Raw genomic sequence first — 25,033 nt, forward strand, 5'->3', positions numbered from 1 at the left:
CTGTCTTCGTCATACATCGGGGATCCCTGTGGCGAACAGCGCTTCTTAAGCTGCCGAGCAAAACAACTCTGAAACAAAGTTACTCTATATAGTAAGGCTGTTTTGAATACAGAAGAAACGTTAACAGGGAGTGAACAAAAATGCCTGCGGTGTCTAAAGGGGATGGCATGCGTGGCCTGGCCGTGTTCATCTCTGACATCAGGAACTGTAAGTTTGTTTATCACATTCATAGACAGTTCTTGGTTTGGTAGTTACAAGTTAGCTGGTGTAACGTCGATCGGCATTAACGATCTGGCAGGTGGTTCCGAGGACGTGTCAAGACATGTGTCCGCTGTCCTTTCTAACGTTACCCATACATTTAGTAACTTTAAGGTGTCGGTGGATTGAGTCAACCGCTCAGCTGGCTAGCCTGAACTAGCGGCAGTTAGCTGCTAGCTTCCAGTGGCTAACGTCATGTCGAAGGGCGTGGACCGCACCGCTAACTGGAGATAACGCCAAACTGGCATTTTACTTAGTCTGGAGCTTTTCATGTTTGTGTAGCTACTCAGCAGTTCTCAAGCAGTTTCCTGACAGAAATGTAACGAATTCTTACCAACACCACTTCCTCATTTTTGTAAGACGTAATAACTGACGGAGGCACTAGTGTATGTGAGGGATATTTCAGGTAACGTCAACAGGACAGTAACGATGGACAGCTCTGGTGTGTTTTACTCTTCGAGTTTCCCAGTTCTGGCCCTAAAAACCACCCAGCTAGAGCTGAAACGTTCCCAGTGATTTCAACCGGCCCGACGGAGACCTTTACAAAAGCCGTCTGTCTCTCTGAGAAGAATTATAAATAATTAAAGACTCCATTATGGTGACACACATAAATATCACGTATTCACTGTGCATTCAAGAGTATTTCTGCAGGGCGGAGCTGTTGCAAAACAAGTTGTCATTTCCACTCTCCCCTTTATTACAATGTCTACATGTAAAAATGGTCTGATAAAGCTACTGCCTTGAAGATCCGTTAGTCAAGAAGTTTAACGTCACCCACAAGAACTGTTCTGAGAATTTGACACTAACACAGTTAATAAGAAATCATCTTGGTTGACTTTCACGTCTCGCAATTTTGATGTAGTTATTAGTGGTAATCCTAAGTATTAGTTATTAGGACAAAACTCAACATGGGTATTTTTAAAGGTCTTGCAATTACATGGTTTGTATCTCACAATTACGAGAAAACTGACTTCTTATAATTATTACATATTTACGGGATTACTGAATGAACTGAAGAATTATTCAAGGACAATATGAAGAGTTAGTATCTGGAGAAATAAGACAATAGATAGATATGATTCAATCAGCTTAACATTGCCTTAATTTATTCTCTGCTTTTAATCTTACAGAAGATATTTATGTAGTTGGCAAATATGAATGACATGTATGTAATGATATGCATGAGCATTGCTCAGGCTTTGCATTTGTTGGAAATATCTAATCACAACCACACATAAAGCTCACACTGATCTGCTTATCTTGTCAGTCCCACTCTCAGCTCCAATCGGTAATGAGGCCGTTTTGTGCAGATTTAGCTGTTTCAGTGTATGATAGCCATCAGCAGCTGTCAGCAAGTACACTTGGGCCAAAACTGTTTCCATAGTTGTGAAATTCCAGTGAAATGGCTGCAGTATATGGTCACCAGAGGTCATTATCCCTTTATTATCCTTTGATTCTCATGTAGCATCTGGCCTGAAGAGGGTGTTGCCCTGATGATAGCCAAAAATGGATCTGTCTTTGGATCTGTTTCCTCAAAACCAAAACATACAGTAATTGTTAACATTTTTCTAAAAATCTGTGTGCCCTTTCATAAATGACCCACAAGATCCGATAACCTCATTGCCTATGCCTTATTGGAGATCCTTTCCTCCTATTTATAAGATAATATTCTCATACAGATCTCATAGTTTGAGATTTTTTTTTTTTATTTCAAAGTAATGAGATACTGATCTCATAATTGCAAGATACAGATTTCACAACTACAGGAAAAAGTCTCCATTTTATTCTTGGGTGAATGCAATGTGCTTAGGTGCAAGTGAGATGTGGTTATGACATTTATGTGTTTCAATGTGTGATATACACTCAGTGGCCACTTCATTAGGTACACCTGTACACCTGCTAGTTAATGCAAATATATCAGCCAATCATGTGGCAGCAACTCACTGCATACAAGCATCTAGACATGGTGGAGAGGTTCAGGTGTTGTTCAGACCTGCTGGATGTTCTTGTGGGGTTTTCTTGCACAACGATCTCTGAAGTTTATATAGCAAGAAACATTCAGTACATGTGGGGCTGCGGTGGGCACAGGCTTGACAACACTGGACAGTTGAAGACTGGAAAAATGTAGCTGGAACATGCAGATGGTAGGATCAGAATCTGGACAACATGAATTCATGGATTCATTCATGAATTCATTCGGATCAGGTTCCTGCTGGTGATGTAATGGTTTGGGGTATATTCCCTTAGCATACAACTGAGCATCATTAAAAAATGCCACAGCCTACATAACAAGTGTTGACCATGTGCTTCCCTTTATGGCTGCACTTTACTGTCTCTAACAGCTTCTTCCAGCACTATGTCATAAAGCACATGTCTTCTCAATCCGGCCCCATGAGCATAATAATGAGTTCAGTGTACTGTAATGGCTTCCACTTCATGTTTGGGTTGTAGTGAATGGGAGATTTGCAGCATTAAATGTGCAGCCAACACATCTGCAGCAACATGATGTCAACATGGACCAGAATCCACCCTATGAAGAATTAAGGCTGTGGGTGTGCCTAAAAAATAGTCAGATGAATTTAGCTAATATGTTTAATATGGAGCTTCACTCTACTCTATAAAACACATAAAGAACGTGACATTGAGGGATGATGATGTACACAGGAAGTGGAGTTTGTCCCTCTCAGCTCATCAGAAAGGAGCAAACCAGTGCAAACAAAGAAGAAGAAAAGTTTACCGATCATATCACTACATAACATGCAAAATATCTTTTATCTGTTTGCAGGTAAAAGTAAAGAGGCAGAGATTAAGAGGATAAACAAAGAACTGGCCAACATCCGGTCCAAATTTAAAGGTAGGTGAACAATTCTGATAAATGAGGTTAAACTTCAGGGGAGTTTACAGAAGCATTTCCCATGAAGAGCCACGAGTCAAAGATCTCATTCCATGATACATAGCACCTGGTATAAGTTTTTAATGGATTAAAAACCTTCCTCTTCTGTCACATGAGTTCTCCTGTTGCTGTTTGCTGCTGCCATTTTGCTTACACATGTTGTGACTGTGCCCCTTTTCACCTTCTTCATTTTTTTTTAAATGCTTGTTGCTGCGTCTGCACTGTTAAAAGTTCACACACCTCACTGTAAATTGTGTCTGTCTAAATCTCCTGTTGGTGTTGTTTCTCCTGCCACCTGTTCCACGCCGCCTATAATTAGTTTGCTCCAGAATGAAGCTGCCTCCTCTGCCCACAGTACCCAGCCTTCTGCCCTCCGCTATATTCCCTATGTGCCGTCACATTATGCCAAGCATGTTTTTCCTTGCTGAAGATTGTTTTTCCTATGTGCTTGACTTTTCCTTGTACATAAATTATGAATGTTATAAAGATTGTCAGCCCTGCTCACACCAAACCCAATGCTGGAATGGTATGGAGCGAGGAGGTTGCAGATGCTTTTCACAATCCAACAAGCACTTAGTTTCGAGCGTAAAGGCTCCTTTACTGTTGTGTTTTGGTGCCTTGTTGGGAAGTCGGATAGTTCAGTGGAACTAATCTATAAAAAATAATCCAAGTCAGACCTCTGCTAATGTGTGTGCTGAACATAGACTATAAATAAAGATGGACGTGGCCTCTGTGACGTCACCCATAGGTTTCTGAAGAGCAGTTTGGAAGCTCAGAGCGGGCTGCTTCAATGCTGCCATCTTAGCAGCGCCTGACTCCACTCCTGACTCCCAGCTAATCCAAAAATGGGCAAAGAGGTGGGGTGTGTGTGAAGCTGAGACTTTGGTGCATGCTTTACACCTAAGTAAAATGCAAACAGATGAGTCATATAAAGTTCATCCCCTGTACAGTTGTCATAAAGGAGGAAATTAGCTCTAGAGAACAAAACAGTGTTTGTACCAGGCTGTAAACATGTTTGTTTCTGCAGTAAAGTTGGACATTTTAACATGGGAGTCTATGGGGACCAATTCATTTTTGGAACTAGCCTCTACTTGCCATTTGAGGAACTGCAGTTTTTGGCACTTCAGTGTCAGCTTCATTTTTCAGCCCTGGAGATTTCTGGTGTGGTGCAGAGTTGATGATGTGATTATCAAGCATAACAGTCTTTACAGCTCCTGTAGAAGCATTTCCCTGGACATCAGAGACTAGAGTCTAACTAACTGACAGTTAAGGAAATAAAAGACTGACAAAAATATGACCATGGTCAAGTCCCTCTAGGGTTCAGCTTATGTACAGTCACAAGAATTAGCACAATTATGATCAGTCACTGCATTATCTGATCAGATCAATACTTCAGAAAAGAATGTTTGCCATTTTTACCACTCACAGCTGTTTTCCTCATTAACATAATCAAACTCAGACTCTTAAACAAAGTCAAAATCGAAAGGCAGCTTCAATCCTTATAAAGAACAAAAAAGAAAAACATCCATGTGACTGCAGTGGATGTATTATATTAACTGTTCCTCTTTCCCTGCAGTCAGTTTCTGCGTCTGCAAGTTACCATTTTTTAAATTGTGAAAAAATACTAATAACAATTTCTAATATGTTAGACCTTGTAGAGCCTCTCTTCAAGGAAGACTTTACAGATTACAGGCCTCCACCCTGTTACAGTACAGTACCATAAATAATACATTTCTTATCATTCTAGGCAGCGTGTATTGAAGGAAAACATGAGTAATAATTTTGAGTATTTATAAAAACTATACATAAGTGTGGGTAAGACAAAGTGTGAATCACAAGCACATGACAAATTCAAATATCAACATCGACGTGAAGTGCTGATTCTGAACTGAGTCGAAATATCTTAAACCAGTGGCTCTCAACCTTTGTCCCAATTGTAAATCTCAAAAATGTTGGTGGCCCACATTCGACCTTGTAACAATATGGAGGCCAGATAATGCCCTCTCAGAGCACTTTTTAGTTTAATAATAAGGGCCGAACTAAAAGCCAGGGAAGCTCAATTTTTCTTTTTTCTTTTTTTTTTTGCTTTGGGAACAACTGTCCTACACTATACTTAATTCATTCCAGCCATGGTTTATTTGACTATAAAACTCAGGATCAGCTGAACTCCCCCAGTCTTTTCCTCCATTACTCACCTGTTTTATAGAAATTGACTGACTGTGTTCTGTAGTGCCTGCCATACACAGGGAAATGACAGACCACTGAAATCCCTGCGTTTGTAAGTTCATGTAGGCATTCAAATCCATCTTTGTGTGTCTGGGTGTGGATGTGTGTGTGTATGTTTGCATGTGTGTGAACAGGAGACAAGGCTCTAGATGGCTACAGTAAAAAAAAGTATGTCTGCAAGCTGCTCTTCATCTTTCTTCTGGGCCATGACATCGACTTTGGACACATGGAGGCTGTCAACCTCCTCAGCTCCAACAAGTACACGGAGAAACAAATTGTAAGTTTATCCTCATGTTCACCCAGTGTGTGAAGTTGAGAGCCTGTTGATCATTTATCATGCATCTGTTGTTTCTATCTGATATGGTAGAAAATCACTAAAAACCGTTTCCCCTCGTTTCCTCTCAGGGTTACCTGTTCATCTCAGTGCTGGTGAACTCTAACAGCGACCTGATCCGTCTCATCAACAATGCCATTAAGAATGACCTGTCCAGCCGCAATCCAACCTTCATGAACCTGGCCCTGCACTGCATCGCTAACGTGGGCAGCAGAGAAATGGCTGAGGCTTTTGCTTCTGAAATTCCCAGAATCTTGGTGGCGGGGTATGTACAGAAACATTAATTCATAGAGACTGTAACTGGCTCTGAGTCTCAAACAGAATATAGTGGAAACCGCTGGAAGTGATGATAGGGGGTCAAATTGATTGTGAAAGTGGATGATAATTATAACCAGATTTTTTTAGTTTTTCTCACTTATTTATTGCAGATTACCATCTAATTGACACTTATATATTTATTACATGAATGTAAAGTAATGAAATGGACAGCTTACAGATTGAACTGCAGTCCTCTCCTGCTCCAAGCCTGGTCTTAATGGTCATGACCTCAAATCAATATCACGATTATTTCTAACTGAGTTACGATTAATGAACTATTACTCTGGCCCTTATCTGTCTCTCTCTTCTCTGAGCCATGCACTCTTTATATTGAGCAGTGTGATTGTGTTGAACAAATTGGTGGTGTTACCTCTGGTCACTGAAATTGGTTTTCTGCAGTGTTTGCAATTGACCTTTTTGTTCGGTGTTGTCTTCGCTGAAGCCAAAATTTCAATTCAATTCAATTCAATTCAATTTTATTTGTATAGCGCCAAATCATAATATACATTATCTCAAGGCACTTTACAGGGCAAGGTTAAGACCTTACTTTGTTAAAGAGAACAACCCAACAGTTCCCACAAAGAGCAAGCGCTTGGCGACGGGGGGAGGAAAAACTCCCTTTTAACAGGAAGAAACCTCCAACAGAACCGGGCTCAGGGTGGGCGGCCGTCTGCCTCGACCGGTTGGGTTTAGGAGGAGATAAAAAAGGGGGGGTGGGGGGAGGAGAGAGGAGAAGAGAGAGAGAGAGACCAGGAACAGCTGTGTAGGTAATGGTGTTATCAATAATAATGACAGGTAACAGTGGTTAATAGTAAAGATGAGTAGTGGTGGATCTGGATCCTGCTGCTCCCGAGGCAGAGATACCTGCAGAATGAGGACAGAGAGAGGGAGAGAGAGGAGAAGCACAAAGTACGGGAGAGAAAAAAATACAAAGTTAATGGCATAAAGTAATCGAGAGAGAGAGAGAGCGCGCCCAGTGAATCATGGGAATCCCCCAGCAGTCTAGCTCTATAGCAGCATAACTAAGGGATGGGTCAGGACATACCCGAGCCAGCCCTAACTATAAGCTTTACTAAACAGGACAATGTGAAAATGTGTCCAATCGACAGACCCGGCGTTCTTTTTAGGTATAAGCTGCTTGAGTTGAGGCTCATTGTTTGGACTTGTGTCATCCATATCTCCAGCTTCGCTCAGAGTGAACGTGGACCAACATTAGTTAGACAAGCAGAGGCACTATATGACTATACGCTGGGTAGTTTTCTTTTTGAAGGGGCCAGGTCCTGAGTGCACACACTGGAGACACTATAAACCAAATGAACCAACATAAGTGGGATAAAATAAGTGTAAATGTCGGTTTTGATATGTTGACCACACACAAAGTGTGGTCCAAAAGCCCTGTACAAATAAGTTAGAAGAGAGCCTAAGCCTATGACAGCTTGCAGTTTTAATTTTTTTTCCATATGTTTATATAAAAAGACTCAAAAGGACAATGTAAGCAGACTACCTGATTGCTATAAGCTAATTGTTCAAACAGCATTTTTATTGTAATGATTCTGTCCCAAGCTTTTTCATCCGTATAAGTGGTTGACCGTAACTAATCACTATAAACAGTTTCCACTGTAGTTGTTATTGTAAGTCATCAAAACATGAAACTAATGGAAAGTGATAAATGTTTGTCAGTGGTTTAGTATCAGTCTTTGACCCTAGTAGCTCTTAGTTGTATTTGATGAGCATCTGACAAAATAAGAAATAATGTGTATGAACTCTTGCATTATGTAGCAATTATTATATTCTAAAAGCCATAAAAAGATTGTGCACTTACTATTGCTGCAAATCAACCAGGACTGAAATGTTAAGGATTATAACTGTGGTAGTGACCATTTGAACTGTGTATTGTGTATGTATTGGATGATGATGATGAATGAAGTTGTTCTGTGCTCGCCTCTATCAGGGACACCATGGACAGCGTGAAGCAGAGTGCAGCATTATGTCTGCTCCGGCTCAACAGGACGTCCCCTGACCTGGTGCCCATGGGTGAATGGACAGCACGAGTGGTTCATCTGCTTAATGATCAGCACCTAGTAAGACTACCTCTGTCCCATATAAAGGATCTGTATAAAGTACTCAGTCTACGCAGGCTTTTCAGGTTGTAGGATCAGAATGAGGAGTACTCGAAGCAGAAAGTATGCTTACTAAATATGCTCAGTCTTTGAGTGTGCTGTCAAAGAACACTATTCTCCCACAATGCAATGCACAAAGGAAATGGAGTTGCTGACTGCTGGAAAAACAAAGTATTAAAAGTATGTTGACTTTTTTGTGTACTAACTACTAAAACAGTATACTTTAACAAGTAGAATGTAGTACATACTGTATAGAATAAGAATGTAGATCTGGTGCAGTGTCTTTTTCGTTAACACAGCCCCACTCGTGACTTAACGCCCACTTACTCACCCACTATAATGTCTGTGAAATATTGTGTGTCTGTCTGTGCTCAGGGAGTGGTAACAGCAGCCACCAGCCTTATTACCACTCTGGCCCAGAAGAGTCCCGACGACTTCAAAACATCCATCTCCCTGGCTGTGGCCCGGCTCAGTAGGGTGAGTGTCTTCACATGATGTTTTCCTCTCACTGAGGTCAAAGATAAAATCTGACTACCCGTCTGTTAACCTGTTATCTTGTTCTTTCTTGTCCAGATCGTGACTTCTGCGTCCATCGACCTACAGGACTATACATACTACTTTGTAGCTGCACCGTGGCTGTCAGTCAAACTGCTGCGCCTCCTACAATGCTACCCTCCGCCAGGTATGGTACAGTACAGTCTTGTGTTTGTGGAGAGGAAATCATGGTCCAGTGTAGAAACATACAGTTCCAGTGAAAAGTGAAACTGCATCATTGGTTGAAGATGTCTACATCTTTTTTTTTTTTTTTTTTAATCACACATTTCATGTTTTTCCTACTTTGGTCAACAGCAATATATTTCAACAACTACAAGCCAGACTAATAATAATAATGATGATAATATTAACCCTTACCCTACTAATGGAAATTCATGATCCCCAGATGATCATTCCTGATTTGATCATTCCACTTTGTATCGTTTCTTGTTTTTGCCTTTTCTTCTACTACCAGGTCAAATTATCAGCTTTCTCCACAAGGTAACTAATGGCCACATTTTCATCAGATTTGCTGTGGGTGTAGGATACAACTGTGTATGGTGGTAATTCCATTATTACCCTTTCTCTAGCACAGCGGTTCCCAACCTTTTTCAACTCATGGCCCGTTCGAAAATCTCAAAATGTTGGCCCACATCAGACCCCTTAAGAATATGGAGGCCAAATAATTACCATTCTCACAGCATTTTGCATTTTAATGATAATGATGGAACATTCAGGACTGAGCTGAAAGCAGGGGAAACATGTAGAAAGCTCAGATTATCTTTTTGTCTGACTTGGGAGAGATCTCTTCTTGATTCATCATCTGTCTATTGACTCTTTCCTTTTAATTCTCCCTGTTGCTAACCACCGATCCATTTTAATACCCCAGTGTTTACTTAGGATGTCATCTTTTAGCGAGCAATCACACTCAGATACTAAACAAGTCAACCAGGTGTCGTCTGGCTGGTGACATAAAAGTTCCTGTCACTGGCTTATCACAGTGATTAATACAAGAAGAAAAAACAATGAAAGGAGGTTTTAATGTTTTTAAAGATCATTTAAATTTAAAACATTTAAAAACATTATTTATATTTTTTATTTTTATTTTTTTAGGATTAAATTTTTTTCACCAACATTGTAGTGTTTTGCAAATGATTTGTCGGCCCACTTGCAAAACCTTCCTGTCCGACTGGTGGGCCACGGCCCACAGGTTGGGAACCACTGCTCTAGCATCACCCTTATACTTTGAGAAACCACAGCTTGTCAGTACCAGTGCAGTAGTCAGCTGTTGTGCTCAGAAGAGTGACAGTTAAGACAGAATAATAATTCTTCAGGTTTCAAAAATCCAGTTGACCCCTGTGCATGTTCTAGTAGCTGTTTCCTTTCTACATGTATGTAGTATGTTGTCGCTTGTTTTTATCTCCATATTGAACCTGGCTCCTGACAGGAGTTAAATCAACTGGTCAACTTTGTGTATTTGTGGGCTCCCAACCGAGCATCTGCCTCTGACCTACCATTACCCATAACACCTTTCTCTGAGTAGTTTGCAGAGATTTATATGCGTATTTTTGGAGAAGCAAAATTCCCGCTGGTTTGTGCACTGACTGTTATTATTTTATTTTCACCACAAATCACCAATTGTACCTTTACGTTTCTGTTCATACACAGATTAAATAAATGAGATACATCATGTAGGTTAGACAGCTGTAGAGGTGTAGGTAGTCAAAAACACCTCCTGTGTTCACTCAGAAATACAGCAGAAAACCATGGGCCTCCCTCTGAGGGCTGTGTCTCCTTGTAAAGCGACATTACATAGAGTGACTTGTTTCATCGTTAGTGTAAAATAAATGTGTAATAACTCCCTCATACTGAGAGTTTGTGGAAGCAATGAGGCTGAAAGAGTTCAAATGAAGGCTAGCAGGGTGCTAAGGACAAAGCCTGTGTTGTTGCAGAGGATGCTGCGTTGCGAAGTCGTCTCACTGAGTGTCTGGAGACCATCCTCAACAAAGCCCAGGAGCCGCCCAAGTCCAAGAAGGTCCAGCACTCCAATGCTAAGAATGCTGTTCTGTTCGAAGCCATCTCCCTCATCATCCACCACGACAGGTTGTTCATAGTGCTTTTATTTACACTTTCAGACTATTGGCTTTTATTGTGAAATATTTGCCTTTACTTCCATCATTATCTTTCATCATTCTTCAATTCAACCAGGAAAAATTAGATAAAGGAATTTGCAAACACCAGAATTTGACTGATTCTTCCAATTCGATGTTCTTGTTTTGTTTTTTGTTTTTTTTCAGTGTTACAACAAAAATGGAAACCTGTTCCATTTTTGGTTTAAAATGAAAAACGAACTGCCTGAATGTATAGTAATCCAATGAGGATCAGGGATTACAGAGGTGTGGTCTGGAGAAGGAAACTTCTGATTAGTTTTCAAGGGAAGTTTCACAGGATATTCACAAGCTCTTCTATTCTGTCTCTTGTCTCTCAGTGAACCCACCCTATTGGTACGAGCCTGCAACCAGCTGGGCCAGTTCCTGCAGCACAGAGAAACCAACCTCCGTTATTTGGCTTTGGAGAGTATGTGCACGCTTGCCAGCTCTGAGTTTTCTCATGAGGCGGTGAAGACACACATAGAAACTGTGATCAATGCTCTAAAGGTGAGTCCTTCATCAGCTGTGTGCCTTTGATCAGCTTTTGCAGGTTAATGTAAAAATGATGTGCACAGTTTGGATAACTCCTTCTAGAACCTGGTGGTTTCTCTTTTATGTGTTTTTCAAAAATCTGATCAGTGAGTTCGAAATGTGCCACTGGAATTGTTAGGTTTAATTTCAGTGGTTATCTCTAATCACTCAAATTAATTCTTAACTTTGCATGTTCACAAAACAGGCAGGTAAATTCATGAGGACCCAATAAACAGGTCACTAACAAATGAAAACAATACAGTAATGCCAGATTGTACTTTGCATGACTCTCCACAACTTGGACCCTGAAAAAATACAGTTTGCAGCACTGAAGAACTTGAAAGACCTTTGTCAGAATTTAGCTTTTCAGACCTCGCTGTTCATCAGCTTGTTAAGTGTACACAGCGTTAAATATACAGTAGGGTCCATCTGTATCTTGACAGTGACACAACTTTCCTAATTTTGTTTAATTCAGCTTAATTTGAAATGAAATAACAAGGGAACAGGCGACATCAAGCCATGACACTGACTGTCAATGAAATGTCCAGTGACTTTTGAGCCTTTGAAAACGGACAGACTATTAAACCCCTTGAATTCAAGCAGGAAATCTACACTTAAGTCACATTGTTGTGTAGAGAGACACCATAAAGAAAACTGTGTCTCTGTCCAAATGCTTACAGACCTGTACATCAGCTGCAGTAATAATGAATAAAGCTGATTCCATGACCACTCGGTCAGATAGGTGCTACATGAAGATTTTGTTCTGTTTACAGCCCTGGCTTGTCTCGACATTTTACGATAGTGACTCTCTGTAGCCTCCAATCTGCCCTGAAGATGTAGAGCTGCTCAGAGGGGGTATTATAACCACTTGTCTTGTAAACACAGCAATAGCTGAAGCTCTTGTCAAGTGACAAACACCACAAAATAAACGGTAAAATGAAAAGAAGATCAGTCACATAGAGTTTCTCTGCTTTGGTGGAAATCTAAACATGCACAAGTCCATAAAGGTACCAGGAGGATGTCTGATCTTCCAAACCACCGCCACCACCAACCACCTCTCTGCTCCTGCACATACCCTTCAGAACCTAAACCTCCAGGTTTTCAGACCTAGAGGTATCTTTTTGGTATCTCAGAGTCATTCTGGAGGCTGTAATCATGCCTCATTTTGATATGTTACAATATAATAATCATAAATGAGGGATATAACTTTATTAACCGCACCATCCACCCAGGGCTTGGATGGCTCTAGGAAGTGTCTTTATACAGATGTATTATTGGTACTGTAGGTTTATTTCTCAGTGGTAATGTTTGAGCGTCTGTGGCACCATCAGCTCACCCTTATTTTATAAATACTTTTGATAATCAAAACAATCATTTCAATATTTCAGTACGAAAACCATAGACAGTGATGTTTCTTTCTCTGTCTGGCTGAGCATAGCGTACCCCAACTTGTGACAGCCTAGTTTTCATTTTGTAGTTTGCTCAAACTGATTAGCTATGCTGTTCAGACTTCTGTCACTTCATATCTTGTGTCCATATGTGTTTTCTGTACAGACAGAGCGAGATGTGAGTGTTCGTCAGCGGGCTGTGGATCTGCTCTATGCCATGTGTGACCGCAGCAATGCCAAGCAGATTGTGGCAGAGATGCTGAGCTACCTGGAGACCGCAGACTACTCAATCAGAGAGGAGATAGTGGGTCATCAGTCCAGGCCTGTACACCATGTAGTTCCCCTGTGTGCTGCTCTCCCACTCAGCCAGTTGCTTCTCTTCCTCAGGTGCTCAAGGTGGCGATCCTGGCAGAAAAATATGCTGTGGACTACACCTGGTACGTGGACACCATCCTCAACCTCATCCGCATCGCTGGTGACTATGTCAGTGAGGAGGTGTGGTATCGTGTCATCCAGATCGTCATAAACCGAGATGATGTCCAAGGCTATGCTGCCAAGACTGTCTTTGAGGTGGGCATGGACATTTATACATCTCAGTTTAGAAATAACCAAAGAGTGATGACTGAAGTCAAGTTTTAGCAGAGGTAGTTAAAAGAAGCCCTTTGGCCTGATTACACTTTATCCCCACGAAATCCTTCCCACTTTGTGGCCTCACAAAGTGGGAAGTTAGTGAAGGACTGTGTTCTTGCAGCCGGACCTATTCCAAAATCTTACTTGTACTTTGTGGATTCTTCCATATTGTTCCTAACCCAACGCTGTCCTGCTTTGTGAACACTTGTAGGCACTACAGGCTCCCGCCTGCCACGAGAACCTGGTGAAGGTGGGGGGATACATCCTGGGAGAGTTTGGTAACCTAATTGCTGGTGACTCACGCTCCAGGTAGAAACAGCTTCCACTTAGTACAATCTACTGTTCTGACAATCATATAAATTTCCTGAGTTCAGCTGGTGTTCCAGCTCATGTCTTTTCTGTTTGTTCCCAAAGTTTAGAAAGCAAATATTTTCTTAACTGCTTCAAGTGGTATCGAGCTGTGCAGATGGTTTTTCCAAGTTATCGTGTATCTGAATAGAGTTTTGTTTGTTGTACTCACAGAACTGAAAATTCACATTTAAATTTTTAACAGAAACATCTCCATGTCTGTTACTCTCAGACCTCACTGTTAAAATTTTCATCAGGACTATTTCCTCCAGACGAAGTAGTTTTAAAGGTCCCATATTGTATAAAGGTAGATGTCCATGTGTTTCTGATTATAAAGCAGGTCTAGGTTCTATATTAATACTGTGAAAGTATCAAAGCCTCAGTCCGCAGAGAAATGCACACAGCCTGTATTCAGAAACTGAGCCTTAAAACCAGCCGTCAATAGAACAGTGACTGCTCTCAGCCATGCTCCAAGCCCCACCCACCTGGATCCACCATCCAACCTTGTAGGATTTGGTTTCTCTGAGTGTTTACCTAAAATCTGCTATATTTTTATTAGATCACTCAGAAAACAGAGCCAATCAGCCAATCAGAAGAGAGGCTCAGATCCTCTCTTCTGATTGGCTGACTGACCTGTTGTTACTAGTGCTCCAGAGAGAAGCTTGAGAGAGGAGATGTAAAACTATATTGAGATGGTTTTCGGTTCTTAAAAACCACAAATATATCTTCTGATGGAGATCAACACTTCAAATAAGACTCAGGGAAAGTGTAAAACATTTGACCTTTAATGAAACCAACACTATCTGCATGGCTACATACGACTAGGTTTAAGAGAGACAATACATGTTTTTGTAACCTGGGTGAACCAAGGCTATAAACACATACTGCTGACATGTGTTGTCTGAAAACTTAACATGGTGTATTGACTTGTGATTTTAATTTAGTGAATATCCTTGAGCTGACCTGTTGTTAGGAGGTTTCACTGTTACTGTTTCTTTTGTGTCTTCTCCTTTAGCCCTCTGGTCCAGTTCAACCTCCTTCACTCCAAGTTCCACCTCTGCTCTGTGCCGACTCGGGCCCTGCTGCTGTCGGCCTACATCAAGTTCATTAACCTGTTTCCAGAAGTGAAGGCCACCATCCAAGATGTCCTGCGGTCGGACAGCCAGCTCCGTAATGCCGACGTGGAGCTCCAGCAGAGAGCTGTGGAGTACTTGAGGCTCAGCTGCATCGCCAGCACTGACATACTGGTCTGTCAATCATTCAGGGAGTGGACAGAATACTGATGACACCTAATAGTCTATCAGCCTCACACACACACTCTGGATTTTAAGACTCTGCAGACAAAGATCACAGTGGGAACTGTTATGTTACATACAGGATTCAGTTGACGGGAGCAGTGGTACACCAACTACTTCTTCTATTAGGCTCCCCTTTGAGGATAAAAATATTTTTAAGCCTCCCAACATATACCTATATAAACTCACACACCTTTTTGACTCTGACCTCCTACAATAAATCTGCTGTATGGTCTGAAATGAACACAAAATAAAACTGTAAAATAGCATCACAGTGATGGCAACATCACAGAGCTTTTATCCACATTTTGGTTGGAACCACTTGATATTTGTAATATTGCAGGAACATTAAACAGTCTCATTGTAATGTTATCCTTCAGTTTTGCCCCAAATGAAAACCACCCCTGCAAATAGCAGAATAAAAAAAATACTGCATTTTTTTATAAACCTTTAACTCTGAGGGAGAAACAGCAGATGTGCCACATCACACAGCAAAGGTCACATATTTAATGACGTAGTTGTCATCTAGTAAATAAATCTGTCATCAGATAAGAGCCATCACGCTCTGTTTAAATAAGCTTAGCAGGAGCTTCTGTGACATTGTAGAAAATAGACAAATGACTTAATCAGTCACAGTGAGATCAGGGTGGGAAAAAGCAGGGCAGACACTGAAACAGGAAACATTTAACAGAGTTGCATCATCTCTGTACCTGAGCTGAGCTGCAGTCAGAGTAGATTCACTTGTTGATTTACAGCTACTTCCCCTCAGATGTGGTCAGACAACACATACTCAAAACCTGCTAGTTTGTCTTGAGCATTTTGAGCATGCACAGTGTAGCACTAAGCACAACTGTGCTATTCTGTACTTTTTAAAGAGGTATATGCCCAGTCCTCACAGATCACAGTGAGAAAAAAAACTCTTTGTGTCATAGTTGCCACTCCTGTGGTGACATGTGGCTAATACCAAAATCACCATTGCTAATTGTACAGTGGTCCAGATTTACATTCTGGTCTCGCTCTCTCTGTCCCTCCACAGGCTACAGTCCTGGAAGAGATGCCTCCGTTCCCAGAGAGAGAGTCTTCGATCCTGGCCAAGCTGAAGAAGAAGAAAGGCCCAGGCAACCTGCCTGACATCAACGACGCCCGGAGGAATGTCAACGGCAACACTGAGCACAGCGAGAAACCTGAAGCCACAAACAAGGTAACTCCACAGGAGGGCTGGAGTAGGTCACAGTGAAATCAGGTCAGGAGAAGTTTGAGGGGTTTTTTCTATACAAACCCCTCTCAGGAAAAACTTGTCACCACAGAATTTCTACTGCAACATTCATCTGTAATTCCTAAAACAAGCCTGCATAACTCAAACATTATAACAGTTATATTCTGCAAATTGTTGTATATTATTTGTTAGTGGTTTACAGCCATATGGTCTTTGGCTTTATTTTCTTTCATTCTCAGTATTTCCTTGATCTTCACCTTCACTTGTTCTTTCTCCTTCTTTCCCTTTGTCTCCATCCTCTTGTCCTTTTCTACCTCCTGCTCTTCGTCTTACACCTCAGTCTTCTTTTTCACTGTTGGCGGACCTTCTCCCTACCAACAGACCCCGCCCCGCCTCCTCTACCCCCGTCACACTCTCCGCTGGGACCATGGTATATTGATGGATAGAAACAACACATAGTGAATACATAATTATTTATTACCACTGGAGTGGCAGCTACTCTCGTCTCATACTGTCTAGTTATTATGCGGTTTGATCTTTTGGAAATGTCTCAGTCTGACACACCATTACCATTATAACATCATTATTATACAAAACACTTGTTATGTTATTATTTGTTAAAGTATTTTTGCTTGGTTGTCAGGGATCTTTCTACTTTTTCTCTGTCTCCTTACATAAACCAGAACTGAAGAGGTTTGGGTGTTATGGGTGATAAAATAATTAGTTTATTCTCCAACAGTGCTGTAAGGGATTAGAGCAGCTGGAGGACTAAAGTGTAACCTGCTGTTTATCTGTTACATCAACTCTCCTCATGTTACTCACTGACTCTGTTTATTATGTCAGCCTCACAACCATCGTTTGCTGTAAGCTGGTCGTCCGAGCTTCTGAAGTCAGTTTTCTTTTTGTCTTATTATAGTAAGTTTTTAGTCTTGGCTCATGTAAATAGTGACAATCAGCGATGTGAACACTGTCGACCTCTCCAGCGGCAAACAGGAAGCAGCGAACAGAGTTGATAGTGAGCATGGACTGAGTCGTTTGGTGTGAGGCCGGCGTTAAATACATAAGAGAGGCAAGAACGATAATTTCAAAATAAAACAGGAAATCATAAATACAAAGCCCAAACACAGTCATTTTAGGGCAAATCATGACAATCATAAGGTTGAGTTACTTATTTATATAATGATGATAATAATAATGATGATGATAATGATAATATAGAATTTCAAAGAGCGAAGTCTGAAAAAAAAACCTGGTTATTTAATTATTTATATTCATATCAAGTATTTATATATAAAATACAGTACATTTATGTGTGCTTTGTATGTAGTTAAAGATGATGTTTCTCTCCCAGGGCTCCACTCCCTCCTTCACAGACCTGCTGAATCTAAACTCAACCCCCTCAACAGGAGCCAGTCTGCTGGTTGATGTCTTTTCTGACAGCCCCACACTCACGTCCCCAGATGTGTCTGAGGAAAACTTCTCCAGGTGGGAACAAACTGAGCTTGGCTGATGAAATTAGCAGCGTCTGGTCTTTATATCCCTGCCTCTCTGAATCCTGAATTATTTTTATCCCTGGTGGGGATAACTAACTAAAGCGCTGCAGCATGAGAACAGTAGCCTATTTATTTTTGTGTTGGCAGCAGATTGTGCTGCTACATTTTGAGATTCCTTACTAATGAATATTGAAGATTATAAATCAGTGTTTTGGTGCGTCAGGCTGAGTGCTGCTGTCCATGGTTCTGAAAAGGGGATTTAATTCTGGCACATTTAATTATTATTTAACTGTTTGTTTTGTTGTGTATGATCGCATCCTCCATGTGTCTGCACGAGGACAGAACGAGACATGAAACTGAAAAGATCACGCAAGCTGCTAAAAAAATTAAAATATCCCAATGGCTAAATTCAAATTCTGAAATAGTTTAATTAACGTTCACAATTATTCTATAAATGTTACTTTAACAGCTGCAAGAAAAAGTCTAATAGGCTTCATATAAAGGTCCACTGTGGTTTGTCATTTAGCTTCATGAATAAAAACGTTTCAGAACCCCCCCCCCTCTGATTTCTCTGCAAATCACACCCTGGTCACACATAATCCACATTCCACTAAATATTAAAGTGGCACTCTGGTGATTTAGTTTCACACTTACACACAGTTGGTTCACAGGTTATAAAACTAATGTTCAAATACAAGCTCCAGAGGCTGAGGTGTCCTAACTTTTACTTTCTTTTATAGATCAGACTTCAAAATCAATGGATCTTACATTTCCAGTAATATGGATATAGTATAGTAGAATAGTATGGAACTGGACAGTGTCTTTTATGAGACGCTATGTGCCTGGTTAACACAACACAACTCCACTCCAGTTTGTAACATAGGCTCAGTACATTATATACGTACTGTGGATATGTGGTCTGAACAGCCTTGTGTCTCTGAATGTCAGCCAACTAATCAGCTGAACTGTTGAGAAAACCAAACAAAAGGTTCGACTTTAAAGTGAAAACTTTAAAATGTTTCAAATAAAATAAATTGTGTGCTTGGAAATTCCAGGTTTGTTTGTAAGAACAATGGTGTCATCTTTGAGAACCAGCTTCTGCAGATTGGACTGAAGTCTGAGTACAGGCAGAACCTGGGTGAGCAGCTTTATCATACTGACTTCTCTTATGCATTTTCACTGTTGGGAAGAGCTCATCAGACTTCACCAGTTTTAAAGATGTTTGGACAGGACACTTCTGACTGCCTGCTGTTAGACAGTAGTGAAATCAAAGATCAGCTGTGACATGGGACCAGTAATTATAGATGATGAGATGTGATTAGTTCAACAGGATCAACTCAAAGACAGTTTGTTTGCTGTTGTCTCACAGGTCGCATCTATGTGTTCTACGGCAACAAGACGTCTACCCAGTTCCTCAGCTTCTCCTCATCAGTGACCAGTCCTGACTCCCTCAAGACTCATATCCTTTCTACTGCTCGGCAGCTTCCTGTGACAGAACTGATTGTCTCATTTCAGCCCACAGGGAGAGCTAGAGTTTACCTAACACAACAAAACCAACAAGTACTGCTCCTACTTCACAGTCTAGTAGTATTTTTCACTTCAGTTCTGCAGGACTGGGCCTTGTGAAAAGGGTACTTCTCAACACCAGTTAGTGTCATTTAGTCATTTATAGACTCCTTGACCATTGTCTCCACAGCTGAATGTCCATGCAAAGACCGTAGACCCCATAATAGAAGGTGGGGCTCAGGTGCAGCAGATCCTCAACATCGAGTGTGTGTCAGATTTCACAGATGCACCGGTCCTCAACGTTCAGTTCAGGTTGGTGTCTGAATCCAGACTTAGTTTTGTGGTGTGTGTGTTGGGGGGTGTATTTAGTTGAACATATGCTAATTAGTGACTGTGTGTGAACAGATACGGTGGAACTCTGCAGAACATCGCAGTGAAACTCCCTGTGATGCTGAACAAGTTTTTTCAGCCCACAGAGATGACATCCCAGGACTTCTTCCAGCGCTGGAAACAGCTGGGAGCGTAAGGCTCACTTTACATTATCCATACATTATCAATACATCATCAGAGGCAGGTGTCCTTCAACCTTTTGATCAGTTTGATTGGATCAGTAGTGATCTGAATGTCACAATATATTTTGTCTGTTTTATGACTAAAAGGTAAAAACATAATATTGGGTAGTATTGTCATACAGAAGGTCACTGTTAATGTAATGTGCACAAAGAATAACAACAGTTCACTGGTGCCGGTCTCTAAAATGTGAAGATTTATTTAAGTCTTACATGATATTAAACAAAGTCTCTCTGGGTTCTACAAAAACAGCCATTTGAATATGTTTGAATACTTAACTTCAATATTTTATAACATTTTATGGACCATTTATGGATTCATTGATTAATCAAAAAAGTAATCAACAGATTATTTCTCGTCCTCTCATTGAATCTTTTGTCTCTCCTCGAGCTCTTCATGCTCACTATGCAGCACCTTCAGGCAGCAGACTTTTTATTTTTAGCTGCTGAGTGCCACATTCTCCAGTTTCTACAGTGGCTTCAACTCTAACTAATTCAAAATAAGTAAAACCTCAACCAAAGATCCTATGTAAGGTAAAAGAAGCATCACTCTGTAACTCCACACTTCATGTGAGGGAATACTGTGCTTTTGTAGTTCATGGTGTGGCAGGTGTAACTTGTTGAATCTATTTGAAAGCAGCTTTGGTCGGTGTAGGTAGGTGTCTCCAGGACCACATTTTGCCATGATGACATGCGCACACACAGGCTCTCAAGGTGAAAACAATGCTAACTACACACTGTCACAGCTGGTAAATATCATAAATAACATGTTATTTCTCCCTATAAATAATTATCCTCTCTATCTTCTCTGTGTCCTCAGTCCTCAGCAAGAAGTTCAGAAAATCTTCAAAGCCCAACACCCGATGGACACAGATGTTACCAAGGCCAAGGTAAAAAAATCAGTTCCTCAAGAGAAACCGCTCAGCTGTAAATATCCACCAGCTGTTTGTGTGGAAATTCACACCTCAGTTTGTACGAGCTGTTTAACCTCTCAGATATTACATCACATTCACATTAGAGAGAAAATCTTCATGAATGGTTTGTAGCTGACTTTAGTTGTTACTGCTCCACTTTTACCCATTTTATTAGTGGTGCATTTGGGGTGATGGGGTTGTTTATTTCTTTATTTATAGATCATTCTCCAAATATTTCCTGCAGAATTTATAGCTTTCCTGAAAAGTGGCTCTTCAATTTATTATCATACACTGGAGACCATCTTAAGATGGCATTACACCGACAGAGACATGAGTACCCAGTGCTCATGAGTCGGACCACACCCATCTTCAAGCTCGGCCTTCATTTTTATCTCAGCTACACACCTGTAAAGTTTGGCTGTATCTTCTACAGTTGTGACGTTATCACTGTCCTCTGCAGTAGGTGTCTCCCGGACCACATTTTGCCATGACACACACATACATGCACACACACACACACACACACACACACACACACACACACACACACACACACAGACTCACAAGGTGAAAACAGTGCCAGCCACACACTGTCACGGCTGGTCAATATCTGCACAGTGAGGAAAAATTCAATCACACACTCTGAGAATTGAAAGTGTTGTTGTGAACTAGTGTGTGAACTGTGTCAGGTCATGAAATGATCATGATGCTTGGACACTTTGCCTCAATCTTCTTTTTTTTCCACATCTGTCTAGTTTTTGTGTTCGTATAATGATAGAGTTTGTTTTCTCTTGTGCAGATCTTAGGTTTTGGTGTCGCTCTGCTGGACCAGGTGGATCCCAACCCTGAAAACTTTGTAGGAGCTGGAGTCATTCACAGTAAGAACTCTCAGGTGGGCTGCCTCCTCAGACTGGAGCCCAACACACAAGCACAGGTAAAGACACACACACACACACACACACACACACACACACACACACACACCTACACACACACAGACTCAGCCCTCATCATACAGCCTGTGTAACTGTGTGTTTATTTCCTGCTCAGATGTACCGCCTCACTCTCCGGACCAGCAGGGACTCTGTCTCCCAGAGACTGTGTGACCTCCTCTCTGAACAGTTTTAGACTCACCAGCATTTTTTTTACACCTTTACTCTCCTCAGATTGGAAGTGATATATTGTACTGTGTACATTCTTTTTTATTTTACTTACTCTACATGTAAATGAGGTGAAACGTATTTTTCACACATAGCTTTACTAATACGTCACTGGTTTAAACCTGGATTGTGTGTTTACTCACACTGTGAACAGCAACCTGTTGCAAACAGCGCCGGAGGCTCTGAACGCCTCTCGCTCTGCAGCTCTGAAGTTTTTAACAGTTTAGAAGTTGTGTGTTTTCGCTGCTTGGGTACTGCCTTTCTTATTCAGACGTTTTTAAGAGTTGGTGAGGAGTTACAACTGAGGAGATTTAGTTGCAGATCTCAGTAGGAGTGTGAGCTTACCAATGATCTCCAGAGTTGTTTCTGATCACGTTTCTATGAGACATTTATTCTTGTAGTGTTTGAAATAAATGTTGCACAGGACTGGGAAGGTTTCCTCAACTTCTCGCCCACTTGCACTTTTGTAAAAAAAAAAAAAAAAAAATTTGATTCACATAAGTAGATCAGATTTAGATGAAAGAATTTTGACTTAAAGTGAGAGTTGGGGTTATTTGATGTGGGGTTGTGTGAGGTACTTCTCTATAGTTATTGTGTTAGCTGCAGCAGATTCAGATCACCTGCTGCCAGTTTAGAGAAGCAGCAGGAGCACCAGTACAGAAGCTGAATGAAGTGCTGCTGAGGATGGGGCCATCTGTGTTTTAGCTACTTTAAAAAATTCCCACGGAAAAAAAACTAATCAGTTTAAGTGTACGCTCTATTTTGAATATTTTCACCGCTGTTAAACAGCTCTTTCCTTTGGAACTACATTTTGTGAACTGTTGAACTAATGTATTCCTACGCAACTTTGACTCACACTGTATTGCTCCGCAGGTCAGCTGTTTTTATCAGACAGATCAATCAGATAACCGTAGATGCACTCCTGCATAGAGATACAGTAGTTCAGCAGTTCACAAAATGGTTCCAAAGGAAAGGGCTGGTTAACAGTGAGTTAAAATGGTAAAAATATTCTTTAAATATTCATTTAAACTGATTCTGGTTTTTTTCTGTGGGTATTTTTTAAAAGTGGCTAAAATACGTTTTTTTCTGCTGTTCTCCTGCCGCTTCTCCAAACTACCGCGCCGATGTGAATCTGCTGCAGGTGATACACTGACTATAGATTAGTACCTGACTTAACCCCACGTCAAATAACCCCAACTATCACTTTAATGTCAGTTCTCCTTCATTTCACCAATTTTACACATCTGTCATCTCAAGAGAAAAATCACCCCTTTGCATTGTGATATTTTTTAGATATAATTTGGTTTCCCTTGTTTGAGTTTTGAACTTAAATTTCACACAAATAATTCACACACTTAAATGTCAGGGAGCCATAGAACACTAGGTAGCAAATGGATCATTGTCTGATAGTGATGGAAAGTCATTGTCTGATTTTGTTTCCAGAATCTGCTTCACGTTTGTGCCTTTGAACTTTTGTCACTGTCAAAAACACAAAGAGCCTTCAGACAGACAAGAGTACTAATCTTCAAGTCTAAAGCACTGACACTATTTTTTCCTAAATGCATTTATTCACAGAGCACTGCCAAACTGGCGATTTGTCTATATTTCCATAGCAAATTATGTATTTTCTGTTTTACAACATGTACTTTAATCATAATACCCAATGGCATACTAATGCTTAGCATAAAGCCTGGCTCTGTCCAAAGGTGAAAAAAAATCTTCAACCATCACGTCTTAACAGCATGAAAACAACAAGACTCCAGGACGTCATTATCTCCAAGAAATAGTCATAACCCCTCTTGAAATGACAGCTTATTATTTTTACACTCCTGCTTTTGTACATAATAAGCAAACAAGGTATAACATGTTTTTTAATGAGCTTTAGGTGGATTTGTTGCCACTGGACTGAGCTACACTAGCAGCTTTCCACTGTTTTTAGTCTTCAATGCTAATCTAACTGTCTTCTGGCTGTAGCTTCATATTTAACAGATGAGTGATATTGATCTCCTTACCTAACTCTCAGCATGAAAGTGAGTGAGGTTATAAACCAAAATGTCAAACTGTTTAAAGATTCTTAGATAGTTTTGAAGAGTTTGGCCGATTCATGATCAGGGATGCATTAATCCGGACCTGAACAGCTTTAAAAGCACTGATGTTCTTTCTATCCTGTTGTGGATACAGTACCATGGAAGCATGAACCATGTGTAATATGAACGGTGGTCGGAAGGAAAACCCACAGAGAATTAGAACCAGATTCTGCAGTTCCTCTTACGTTTGTGCGTGTGTTTAAAGCTTCTTTCAATTCTTTATTTTGGTTTCACACCTGCGACCTAATTTTCATGGCTCAGGGTCATCGCTCTCATTAGAGTCATTTTCAGATGTCGTCAGCAAAAAGGCTGTGATGAGTTCACTGCACCCAGCCTGCCCAGTGACAAATGAAAGACAGTGTGGTGGTCGCATGATGGAGAATTTTAGCTACATATTGAAGACATGAACAGTGAATAGTTGACTTTAAGTGTCTATGTTGGCAGAAACACGACTCCAAATAAATGCTAATGTTTTTGCTGGAGGTGAAATTATGCTACTGTTTGCTAAAAACTGCTTTTGTTAGGTGATATGTCAGTTTTGTGTGTTCAGCTTGTTTCTGCTGCTTCAAAGCTGCCAAAAAAAAAATCAGTAAATGCATGTTTAAAGTAGTTCTGTTGTTTTATAGCCTGAGTGTTGTTTTCATGTTTTTGTCCTCATGTTTTTGCTGTACTGTTGACTAAAAGCACCGAAGAGACTCACATCGCTCTGGGCTCATTGGATTCTAACATAAAGCTGTGTTCAAGTGCAGCGCGGGGTACAAGGTTATGCTGAACTATACTGTAGATGTTTGGGCCTAAATCCATGACATTAAATGTATGTTTAGTTTGTGTCCTTGGTACTGTATCCATTGCAGTCAGTGCTCACTTTAACTTCACACCTTGTCACAGTGCTGGTATTTTCTGTGCCTTCTAACTAGTGTCGGGTTTTCTGTGCCAGACACAGGATTACGCTGCATTTGACAGAGAAGAAAAGGCTGGAAATGTTGTTTGTATTTAAATGTAATGTTGTCTCAATATCCACATCCAAGAGTTGTTTTTACAAATAAAAACAAATTAAAAACAG

The 25,033-nt window shown here is 40.7% G+C and overlaps 1 protein-coding gene across 3 annotated transcripts; it reads left to right on the plus strand.

The window, feature by feature from the left end:
* The first annotated feature begins 1 nt into the window (after position 1).
* Positions 2–25,033, plus strand: LOC139628250 (AP-2 complex subunit alpha-2). Of its 3 annotated transcripts, XM_071489750.1 has the most exons (23): positions 2–207; positions 3,044–3,112; positions 5,512–5,654; positions 5,783–5,976; positions 7,981–8,110; positions 8,525–8,626; positions 8,723–8,831; positions 10,636–10,786; positions 11,172–11,340; positions 12,919–13,056; positions 13,140–13,322; positions 13,594–13,691; positions 14,746–14,977; positions 16,062–16,226; positions 16,582–16,671; positions 17,593–17,726; positions 18,790–18,872; positions 19,104–19,192; positions 19,428–19,552; positions 19,646–19,762; positions 20,630–20,699; positions 21,523–21,657; positions 21,774–25,033. In XM_071489750.1, exons 1-23 carry the CDS (start codon positions 141–143, stop codon positions 21,849–21,851), a joined length of 2,871 nt encoding a protein of 956 aa, XP_071345851.1. In that variant the 5' UTR covers positions 2–140; the 3' UTR covers positions 21,852–25,033. The 3 variants fall into 3 exon arrangements, with proteins under 3 accessions (XP_071345851.1, XP_071345852.1, XP_071345853.1); XM_071489751.1 differs by lacking the exon at positions 16,582–16,671; XM_071489752.1 differs by lacking the exons at positions 2–207; positions 3,044–3,112; positions 5,512–5,654; positions 5,783–5,976; positions 7,981–8,110 and adding an exon at positions 8,176–8,329.

This window comes from Trachinotus anak, unplaced genomic scaffold (genome assembly GCF_046630095.1).
Source record: "Trachinotus anak isolate AG129_WGS33_773 ecotype Australia unplaced genomic scaffold, CSIRO_AGI_Tana_v1 ptg000011l, whole genome shotgun sequence".
NCBI classification, from domain to species: Eukaryota; Metazoa; Chordata; class Actinopteri; order Carangiformes; family Carangidae; genus Trachinotus; species Trachinotus anak.

What these genes read in the sequence shown, in the direction of transcription:
- LOC139628250 (XM_071489750.1), top strand. Translation starts at nt 141, where the DNA reads ATGCCTGCGGTGTCTAAAGGGGATGGCATGCGTGGCCTGGCCGTGTTC. An exon ending in AGTACACGGAGAAACAAATT is followed by an intron (nt 5,655 to 5,782) that starts GTAAGTTTATCC and finishes GTTTCCTCTCAG; the next exon opens with GGTTACCTGTTCATCTCAGT. An exon ending in CTGTGATCAATGCTCTAAAG is followed by an intron (nt 11,341 to 12,918) that starts GTGAGTCCTTCA and finishes TTTTCTGTACAG; the next exon opens with ACAGAGCGAGATGTGAGTGT.